General features: G+C 44.2%; 1 protein-coding gene across 3 annotated transcripts in view; it reads left to right on the top strand.

Annotated features, from left to right (window-relative positions):
* The window catches only part of MICAL2 (microtubule associated monooxygenase, calponin and LIM domain containing 2), an 82,165-nt gene that overhangs the window by 54,855 nt on the left and 15,881 nt on the right, over window positions 1-11,429 (top strand). The window contains exons 17-21 of one of the 3 annotated variants that reach the window (XM_018555370.1): window positions 168-293; window positions 957-1,037; window positions 1,092-1,223; window positions 3,595-3,696; window positions 6,044-6,178. The exons of the other annotated variants lie outside the window; for them this stretch is intronic. Of the exons in view, the coding sequence (XP_018410872.1) occupies window positions 168-293; window positions 957-1,037; window positions 1,092-1,223; window positions 3,595-3,696; window positions 6,044-6,178 (576 nt within the window). The remainder of the gene's footprint in view (window positions 1-167; window positions 294-956; window positions 1,038-1,091; window positions 1,224-3,594; window positions 3,697-6,043; window positions 6,179-11,429) is intronic. 3 annotated transcript variants of the gene reach the window in all.

The following is an 11,429-nucleotide window of genomic DNA, read 5'->3' as shown; positions in this document are numbered from 1 at the left end:
TAACAAGAGGGATGAAAATGAGTCAATATTCGTACAAATATTACAAAAATTGTCTATAAATTCAGATTAACCGTCATTCCTGCCTCATTCTTGTTCTCACCTCCGCTAACCTTTTCTCTCCATCTTCTGCTATTTTTTTTTTTTTCACCATTGCATTTATTTCGAAGGCTTTACCCCTCTCTGATAATTCCGTGCCAGAGCCTCCCCCTTGTGACCCGCCTCCCGTTAACCCTCGCTTTGCTAAACCGCCGGACCCGCCCCCTCCTCCCGCGCAGCCTCCACCGACGAGACAGGTATGGCGCCCGGCGTTTGGGTTTTACGAGTGGGCTGGACTGGAGGATCGTGGGAGGGCAGAGTTTGCTATAGACGTTTCATGCAGCATTGGTTCTTCTGCTGTAAATTTATTTCTGATGAAACGATTAGAAATGTTGTTTTTCTTTAAACCTCGTTTGTTACGTTTTAGTAGGAGATGATCAGGGGGAAACATTGATAGAAAATTGTATTGAATGAAAAATAACGTTACGGCTTCACTCCAGCTTTACATAGAGTAGGGAAGATTTCAAAACTCTACCAGGTTTTATTCCTGTTTCCCTTTTGGGGAGTCTCCTCTCACTTCCTGTCATGGTGACACCCTCTCGTTCCCTAACACACTGGGTGTCACCAGGCAGGAAGTGAGGGGAAATCTCCCCAGTGGGTATACAGACTGAGGCTCTATACCCCTTATGCATTTAATCCAGAAATGATTGGGCTTCATATTACTGTAGACCCAGCAGCCTTTAGAAGGGGACACTTTCTAGATGGGGGGGCACAGAGTTTGGCCAGTTGGGGGAAGGGAATCGCTGTAATAAATATATAAGTTCCTCTCAAAGGGTGACCTTTAAGCTAGTGATCTGCATGCAGTGTACAGCATTTGGCTTCCAGTGAGGACCCTACTTTTCATTCGCAGTGTTTCCCAGTTTCAGGCGGTAGCTAGGACTCCACCCGTGGTCAGACCGCTGCCTCTGCCATCCGTGCCTGCTGCGGCTCCTGCAACCAGGGTGAGGGCTGCTGTGACCGCCCCCAGAGAGGCAGTCCCGCCCATGAGGAGGCAGTCGAGGGAAGAGGCCGAGCGCCCCTCCAGCCCAGCAGAAGAGGGGGACTCTCTCAGCTCCGCCTGTCCTTCCGCTCTTCTGTTGACCGGCATCTTAGAACGTCTGCAGCAGATCGAAGAGAAGGCCCAGCAGGTGACAAAGCCGGCCCATCCACGCACAGAGCCAGGTCAAGAGTAGTACGCATGTGGGTAAAAATAACTAGTTGAAGCCATACCCCTAAATGGACGACATGTGGTTTACTCTTTGCACTTTTTTTTTATCAATGGTATCACTTTTTTTTTTTACTATAAGTTATTATTGCGATTTGGTGATGCCAACATGGGCCCTCCCTCTTCCTTCATGTGAATTTCAATGACAGGTCCACTTTAAGGGTTCTACTTGCTGTTTTTACCCAGAATGGTACTATTCTTGACACATCCCTAGCATGATACTCAACCAAACCTAAAACAATAAGTTACTTTGTGAGAAGGAGTCAGTAATAGTATTCACAGCGATGCATGTAAACGTTATCACACAAAGAGATCATTGACATTCAGGACCACTGTGGCCAATTCTTAGGTTGGCCGCCATTTTAGACTGAAGCAGGCTCTTAAGCTGTCCATGCACCACTCAAATTTCATCCGATTCTTGATTATACATACATGCTTGTGAACATTATCCATCTTTTGCATAAAGGTAACCGGTTTATTAGGTTTACTGGCCCTTTAACAATAATCCTTCAGCATGTGGTGACCCTTCCCTGCACCATCAATGCTTTTCCACTAACCAGTAAAGATTTGATCACCATATTAATTTAAACATTTAGTGCAGGGGTAGGAAACCTGTGCACTCCAGCTGTTAAGGAACTACAAGTCCCATGAGGCATTGCGAGACTGACAGCCACAAGGCATGACTCCCAGCGGCAAAAGCATGATGTGATTTGTAGCTTCATCACAGCTGCAGTGCCGAGGTTGCCTACCCCGGATTTAGAGTGTTTCAGAAAAGCTCCCGGATTGGAGAATGTGATATTGCATATATTTCTGGTGTGGGGAGAAGAGCTCTTCTGAGCAATATTTGCACATTAAATGAAAGCCAAATAGCTCCCTATCCATTAAAAAAAATGTACCCTAGAAATATATATATATATACAGTACATAGTAGTCTGATGGGGATGTGGTGCCCGGGTACATAGTAGTCTGATGGGGATGTGGTGCCCGGGTACATAGTAGTCTGATGGGGATGTGGTGCCCGGGTACATAGTAGTCTGATGGGGATGTGGTGCCCGGGTACATAGTAGTCTGATGAGGATGTGGTGTCCGGGCACATAGTAATCTGATGGGGATGTGGTGCCCGGGTTCATAGTAGTCTGATGGGGATGTGGTGCCCGGGTACATAGTAGTCTGATGGGGATGTGGTGCCCGGGTACATAGTAGTCTGATGGGGATGTGGTGCCCGGGTACATAGTTATAATGTCATGTAATAAGTGTTTATCTCCCGTGTTCCTACGCTCTATCTAGTGGCCATAATGCAGTATTACATTACATTCGACCTTAGGGTTAGAGTTCAATTCGCACAGAACAAATGTTCACAGAGATTTGCAGGGTGAACGGCTCTGTGAATGGTTTATAAATGGACCGCGAGGTGTTGGAAATCTGTTGCAGTTGTGCCTTTTACCAGTCAAGATGGTGCTGAACACATGGATGAGCCCTTCTTGTTTTATTAGGAAAAGGACCACACGAAGTTACATTATAACCTGCAGTGCCACTTTGAGGAACATTATGTTGTACAAGCACACTGACACCTAGTGGCAGAACCAATAATCACAGTATAATATATGAGAATGGTTGTTGCACCTTTGTCTGTATAAACGGCGTGCTAACACAAGGTAGGAGTGTGCATATTATATCATTAAAGTATCACCGGTGGGTGGACTGTCCCTGTAATTGATTAGTAAGTGTATCCCAGGGATTCATATTTCTACGTTCCAGCTACCAAGCACTATTTTTCTCAATGATCACTGCTCACCCTCACTGGCGGCATGGTTTTAGTCAATCAGGCTGCAGTGGTCTGCGAGTCGATCTGCACTTTGCATGTCCTGAACCTTCACTCTTTTCCTGAAAACTGGTGCAAAAGAAAAACTGATCATTATCTGTATTGGAGAATTACCAAAAGTTGACCAATTGCAAGTAGCAATGAATTAATCAATTTACAATCAGCACACTGCAAATTTTTTTAAACTTGTTGAACCTGTGCAGCCAGAATTGTCAAATCTGTGGAGAATTGTACAGTCCATGAATCAAAATGGTTCCGGAGTTGCTCCGTTCTCCTCGGATCAGGCAGTTCTATATAATGAGGTGAATATAAGGATTTAGCAGTTACCTTTTCCTCCTCATTGGCTCATCACTACCCGCAATTGCCGCATTTTTCTTTTGCGCCGGTTCTGTGTCTCTGTTTGTCTTTTCTGAGCTTTCTCGTTTTCATTTCTCTCTTTTTCCATCTCTCCGTCTTCGTCTTCCTCCTGCAGAAAAGGGCTCAAGCTTTATCCATAAGAGATTTCCATAAAAAGAACATTAGGGAGAAGGCGGCGCACTTGGCCTCCATGTTCGGCCCCTCGGACTTCCCGCAGGTGAATATTCCGGAGTGTTTAGCACGCCACCCTCAGTGGGACACATTGTACTCAGCCTCAGATGATAATAACATGATTAACAAAAGGTCACATAGTAACAGAATCATTCAGTCACATATTTGGCTTTCTATTCTTTATTTAGCTGTTTGGCTTTAGTTCAACTAATAATAATTTGCAATTCCTTGTGTAGCTCAGTAAGGAAGTTCTTAGAAGAAAAAGTATTCCCGTATCTCATTCCATCACCTATCCCAGAAATCAGAGGATTGTTTCTCATTTAAAGGAGGACTATGAGGGGGAGTGCTTTTCACTCACCTCATAGTTCTAGCCGACCTGTGACAATGAGACTGTCACAGGTCGGCTCAGTAGATGGGGAGGTGAGCGAACATATACCGGCGTTCGCTCACCTCTCGATCCTGTCACGGCTCTCTGTCGTGACAGGGGAGGGGCTGGATTCCCCTCTCCCCACTCCGATCCGCCAGCGCTGACTGGCAGAACGGACGGGGGAGGGGGCGGGTACAGCTGACTCTGCCTTTAGATAGGCAGAGCCAGCTGTCACTCACACAGCTGGGCGGGTCCAGTTTCGGGATCCGCTTCAGCTGTGGCATCTCAGTATACCGCCAGCCGTAGCTGGCGGTATACTGAGCTTAGGGTGGTGGGAGGATGCTAGTTTGTGTCCTCCTGTTACCCTAAGGAAAACTATGGGGAAAAGCCTTAACCCCATAGTTCTCCTTTAAGGACTGTGTGCGGAGCCATGCAAATTATTTATTTACACCCCATCAGCCAGATGGACTTCCAGAACCAATAGTGTATAGTGCAACTACTGTATAACCTATTATTATAGAGCCATATATTCTAAAATGCATAGAGGCAATTTGGCCATCATCAGTGCCATGTATGGAAACCATGGCTTCTATGGAGTATGGGCTATGGGATTGGGGCCTAAGGAGACAGTACAACCATACAGGTGATGGTGGTAAGGGACTAAAGAAATTAAAAAGCCCTCCAAATGAATGCAGTGAATGGAAACCATGGCTTCTATGAAGCAGGGCTTGGAACCCAACGAGCTAGAATAACCAGTCCCAAGCACTACTCTGTAGAAGCTGTGGTTTCCATACCCTGCCTTTAGTTGGAGGGTTTTTTAATTAATTTAGTCCTTTCTCACCATAACCTATCTGGTTATAATATCTTGTTGGGTCCCAAGACCTATGCCATAGAAGCCATGGTTTCCATACACTGCATTCAATTAGATTACTTTTTGATTCCTTTAGACCCCATCTCACCATAACCTGTATGGTTGTACTGTCCCATTGTGTCCCGAGCTCTACTCCATAGAAGCCCATGTTTCCATATAATGCATTCAATGGGAGTTTTTTTTTAGTATTTTAGTCCCTTCTCACAATACTCTGTCTGGTTATACTGTCTCGTTGGGCCCCAAGCCCTACCCCATAGGAGCCATGGTTTCCATACACTGCATTCAATGGGAGCCTTTTTTATTCCTTTAGACCCATCTCACCCTAACTTGTATGGGTGTACTCAGGGGCGTCCCGAGGCTGGGTGACACCCGGAGCGGTAACCGAGTGTCACCCCACCGAGACGTCACGTGTGTGCGCGATGACGTCATCGCGCACGCGCGGCAGTATTCTGATACCTGCCGGCAGCCATCTTGGTGATGGACGCCGGCAGAGAGAGGAGGTACCAGTCACCTGGCGGGATAAGGTATGCCGCCGGGTCCCCACCTCTCTTCTGATACTGTCGGGCATTCGGTCCATGACCGAGCGCCCGACTTTTCAGAGGGGGGTGACACCAAAATGACTGTGAGTCATTTTGGTGTCACCCCTCCAATGGTGTCACCCGGGTGCGGGCCGCACCCCTGTTGTGATGCCACTGGATGTACTGTCCCATTGGGTCCTAAGCCCTACTCCATTGAAGTCATGGTTTCTATACAGTTCATTCAATGGGAGAGTTTTTTTTTCCTTTAGCCCCTACTCACAATAACGTGTATGGTTATGTTATCTTCTTGGGTCCCAAGCCCTACTCCATAGAAGCCTTAGTTTCCATACACTGCACTGATGATGTCCAAAAAGCCTGAAACAGGTCTATGCAGTTTGGAATAAATGGCTCTTTATTATTAGGCTATATTTGCACTATACACCATTGGTTCTGGATGTGCACTTGGGTGCGGGCGTGTAAAGAAATGATTTGCATGGCTCCGCCCACTGCCCTGAAATAAGAAATAATAGCCTTATTTTTGAGATATGTGATGGAATGAGACATGTGAACATCTTCTTCACCGTTCTTTATAATACTTTGTTTTAACATTTTGTTGTTTCGCTTCTGCTCTGTACAGGACAAACTGTCCGCTCCCTGCTTTCCTCATTTCCCCTCTAAAATTAATTTCTATGAACCCCGAGTTCCTGACCACTCTACTCCTCCGTCTCCATCTGCCACTGACTCTACCCACAACAATGCTCGGTCTACAGAGGTAATGCAGCATGTCTGTGTGCAATATTAAATGCCGAATGTCAAAACAAATTTTTTTTTACTTTGTATGGAGCTGGGAAGGGTTGGAATCCTTGTCAGGTCTTTTGCTATCTGTGTCCTGCTGTGGAGCTCCAGCAGCTCTATTCGCCTTGGTGACCACTGTCATTGGGACAAAAAGTCATGGAAAAACCTACATTTAAATGGTTATATAAGTAAGGAGAAATGTTCCAGTGGGGACACCTGTTCCAATGACAAGTCTGAGATATATAATCACTTCCTGTTGTGTCTTCAAGACAGGAAGTGAATGAAGATCTCCATAATGGGACACAGACAGAGAAAAAAAACCCAATAGAAATATACAAAGGAGTGTCAAATCCAAAAAATGAGAGTGTCCAAGAAGCTTTTCATTGCTTGTAATTCAATCAGATAAAACAGCCAACATATTTCTGGGGCCAAAACACTTCCCCTTCATCAGGGCTAAAAAATAGATCTAAAATCTGATAAATAAAAGTGGAAACGTGTATACAATTATTATTAAAATTATTGAATTATAAAATTATTATTAAAAGTGTGTCATTTAGTAACACAGTCCTATGCTCAAAAACATGTTATACATAAAATTTAAAAAGAAACTGCAAGTAATATATATATATATATATATAATGTATGTATGCTATGCATGTATGTATGTGTGTAAATATATATATACGCACATACACATTAGGTTCTCGGTCCAAACCTGAGCTCCTCTGAACACGGAAGTGCCATGGGCTACCCACTCAATCAGCTGCGGACCAGGGCATTTCCCTCCCTGCAGCTGCACATAATGGGGATGCAGTGACATCATTGATCTTATGCAGCCATATAAGGTAAAATGACATCACTGCATCCCATTCCGTTTGATTAGGTGCAGATGCGGGTCGGGAATTACTGACCGCAGCTGATTGGGCAGCGGCAGAAGGAGCTTCTTTCTGTGTTTACAGGAGCTCCTTACATGTTCAGAGGAACTCAGGTTTGGACCAGGTTCAGTCCAAGTCTGAGCTCACCCTAGTAAACGTTAATGAGACCTCCACATTTTACACTTAATCACGCCAGCAGATACTGGTCCCGTAGAAGCCTTTCTGCTTTTCTCGGGCATACATCTCTTGTTGTATTCTTGCACTTGTCATCTGCTACTTTACTTTTTTTTTGTTGACAATTGTTATATATAATTCTCTTCTGTCTCCTCTGTCCTATACAGAATAATCTCCTCTCTCCTGATTTATCCCCTTTCTCCTCTCCGATCCCTTTCTATCACCCTCCTGCTTCATCTCCTCCTTCGTCTCTGTCTTCAGCTGTCTCCGCCCACAGCGACACTCAGTCTAAGAAGCTACTGCAACATGTGAGTCTGATTCTAGTTCTGCACATTGTGTCCATTTCTGTTTGATAATCCTATGAATGGGACAACATAAAAAAATCTACATTACCACCATGCAGGGGTTTTCCTTACTAATTTAGATTCTTCTCTTCCTATCCCGGTCATGCCCCCACTTTCTTTATAGTTATTCTTTAAGTTTTTATTTTTTCTAACTTTAAGATTTTTCTGATTTGCTGGAAAGAGTCAGAGCCCTTGGAGTCCCTAATATCCTTCCACTTCCGCATCAGACTAGCTGCTAAACCTCTGGGTTTGGCTCAAGGCCCTACAATGGGTTGTCTTGCACCCAACAATCTATAGATCTGAGTAGACACACTCTTCCCTGTCTGCTGTGTTTATCCTGTGCGCTGTTATGGCACAAACCTCCATCTATACAAAGTATAAGTGTTTTCTTCCCGCACAACGCTGCAGAAAGGGGTCCACTTATGATGGATCAGAGATGAGAAGACGAGTCCTTGTGGCTGCTCTTCATGGCTGGCTTGTGCTGCTTCCTATATAATGACATCAATAGAGGAAGAGGCTCACTTATTTATTACACTGAGAAAATATGTGGCCTGTGTTGTGTAATCACTCCAGGAAATGAATGCCGTATTGTATTTAGGTCTTAAAGAACTTGAATAACCTTTGGCTCTTATTTATCTGTCTGTGAGTCTGTCTATTTATATCTGTCTTTGGAAAAGAAGAGATATATCAATAATATGAATAGATCATAGATAGAGGGTGACAAGAACTTGTTTTTCATCAGTTTAGAAAAGAGAAAGGAAGGGCTGGAACCTCTGTCAGGTCTGTATTGCTGTCTATATCCCCTGGCAGGTTGTCCTAGTGACAGAGTGTCCGGGTGTCTGCAGGACAGGAAGTGAGGCAAATTCTACCATGTGGCGACAAAGATAAAGATAGATAGAGAGAGAGAGAGAGAGACAAAGATAGAGAGAGAGAAAGAGAGAGAGAGAGAGAAAGAGAAAGATAGATAGATAGAGAAAGAGAGAGAGAGTGAGAGACAAAGATAGAGAGAGAGAAAGAGAGAGAGAAAGATAAAGATATATAGAGAGAGAGAGAAAGAGAGAGAGAGAGAGAGAGAGAGAGAGAGAGAGAGAGATGATGATAGATAGATAGATAGATAATAGAGCGAGAGAGATGATATATACAGTATAATATAGATACATAGATAGATAGATAGATAGATAGATAGATAGAGAGATACAGAGAGAAAAAGATTGAGAAAGAGAGAGAGAGAGAGAGAGAGAGAGAGAGAGAGAGAGAGAGAGAGAGAGAGAGAGAGAGAGAGAGAGAGAGAGAGAGAGAGAGAGATGATGATGATGACATAGATAGATAGAATAGATAGATAGATAGATAGATAGATAGATAGATAGATAGATAGATACTAGATATAATAGATAGAATTGAAAGAGTGCTCGGAGGACAATTAGAGAATAGGTAGAGAATAAAAGGAGATGTAAAAGCTAGTCTATGGGTATTATAACTTGTAGAAGTTCAATATTTGACCGGAGCTCCCTTTAATGCAGATTGCAGCCAATGAAGCGACCGCAATTAAACGCAAGTTGTTTTTCCCTGACCCGGGCCAGGTACTTCACCAAAAAGAATATATATATATAAAGAATAGATATGTAATATACTGTATATGTGTGTGGCTCTGACTAATGCGCATGACCCGATCTGCACTTCTAACCCAGCCTGGTTCTTCTGCATTGCGTGACCCCCAGTCATGACATTTAACACTTCCTGGCTTCCTGGCCCTAAAGTTTTTCTGACCAACTTCCTCCCAGCCCCCTCCACATATGCTGAATTCTGTCATCAGGCTTGCAATAACAATAAGAGATAAGTAAATAATTTCAGTAACCGGCACTGCTACAGTATTCAGTCTGCAACTACTTCGGAATTCAAAGACAAATGTTGGTAAAACATTTTTTACCTGGAACTTCTTGAATTTGTAGGTTAAAATGGAACTTTAGAATGAAAGTTTATCTTTAAACTTAATTTACTACCAGCATCTAAGCCCTGATGAAGGAAACACCTGTGTGTTGTCAGCCATTTTAGGCTAAGGTCTCGTTCACACCTAGGCGTATTGCATATGCGCGTCTGTCGCGCGTTTTTTACCACGATTCGCGGTAAAAAAGTTGCGCGACCGTCGCACGTTTCCGAAGGCTACTTGGCTGTATCCCAATGGAAACGCGCAACAAAACGGCCCAAAGTAGTACCTGTACCTTTTCAGGCGTGGGCCGTTTTGTAGCGCGTTAGGGACGGGCGGAAATACGCCAAGGTGGGAACGAGACCATTGAATACAATGGGATTTATATTTTTGAGCGTTTTGTAGAGCGTTCGTCGAGCGTAGAACGCGCTACAAAACATTCAGGTGTGAACGAGGGCTAAAGGAAGCTCACCGGCAGTATTAGCAGTGTTCTTGTATGATATCAGTGGATGTTATTGCTCCCCTATAATGCACCAGAGCTCACATATCTTCTGTTCTTATACACCTAATAGTTTTCCTAATCCGTCAACTTTATTATAAACCGTCTTATATAAAGCATCACAAAAGGTTATATTGAGGGGCCCTTTAGTCCCTAGTGTGAGCGCTCCGCAGTAGAATCTCGCTGACCCATTGTAATGTTCCATGTAGAGTTTACATAGACTCGTATCGTACTGTTTAATCAGGAAACACGACCTTCCGCCATCAGGCTGCTTCACATCCTGAATGCAAACAGATATTAAAATCACTGAACAAAGATGTTTAATGAGGGAGAATGGGCAGAACCAGTGTCCCCATTGTAAAGTTACTGACAGGTTCTCTTTGCCTCCACATACAGGTAGCTCCAAACCAATTGTAGAGGCAATACTAGAAAAAGAAGCTTTAACACAGCAAATGATAACATGGATCGCTGCGAAACACAGACAGTATTCTCGAGCCTTCGTATTTATTTCAGTAAATGAAAATATGGAACAGCAAGCAGGCAATAATTCTGAAAGTTACAGTAACAATTTCTTTATAGTAAACATAATACTACATTAAAATGGGTTAGCTGAAAATATATAAGAGTTTAATGTCTCCGGTACCGGTAGTTGGGCTCCCCTGTTTCTGCCTATAGTACCAATGGTGGGTCTCCCCTGTTTTTGCCTAGAGTACCAGTAGTTGGGCTCCTGTTTTTGCCTAGGGTGCCATTAGTTAAGGGTCCTTCATTTTGTCCTAGGGTTCCAGTAGTTGGACTCCTCCTTTGTTTCCTAACGTACCAGTAGTTGGGCTCCTCTCATTTTTGCTCAGGGTGCCTTTAGCTTTGGTCCCCCTGTTCTTGCTTAGGGTACCAGAAGTTGGACTTCCCCCGTTCTTGCCTAGGTATCAGTAGTTGGCTCCCCCTGTTTTTTGCCAAGGGTACCAGTAGTTGGCTCCCCTTGTGTTTGCTTTGAATACCGAGAGTTGAGTAGAGTACCAGTAGTTGGGCTCCCCCTGTTTTTGGCTAGGGTACCAGTAGTTGGGCTCCCCTGTTTTTGACAAGGGTTCCAGTTGTTGGGCTCCCCTCGCTCCCCTGGCAGCCGACACTCTTTTTCCTTTCCATGCTCCAAGTTGTGTGACTGCTATAGGGGAAGACATCACAGCTGCGACCACTGGCCAGATAACAGAAGAGAAGAGGCTTTGGGGGACCAATGCAATGAAAGGCATAGAGCAATTCAAAAGTGCTTCATACTTTACCCTAGGCAAAAACAAGACTTTAACCCGTGCCTTTTAGGGGGAACCCCTCTGTAAGAGTATTTTTCCATTTCCCCAGTTCAGCTTTAAAGTTACTTTCACCAGAAAGGCTGTGAGAGGCTGTGGTTGGGGGGGGGGGGG

The sequence above is a fragment of the Nanorana parkeri genome, unplaced genomic scaffold (genome assembly GCF_000935625.1).
Source record: "Nanorana parkeri isolate BGI_ZX_2015 unplaced genomic scaffold, ASM93562v1 scaffold10, whole genome shotgun sequence".
NCBI classification, from domain to species: Eukaryota; Metazoa; Chordata; class Amphibia; order Anura; family Dicroglossidae; genus Nanorana; species Nanorana parkeri.
This window is presented reverse-complemented; position numbering and strand designations above follow the sequence as displayed.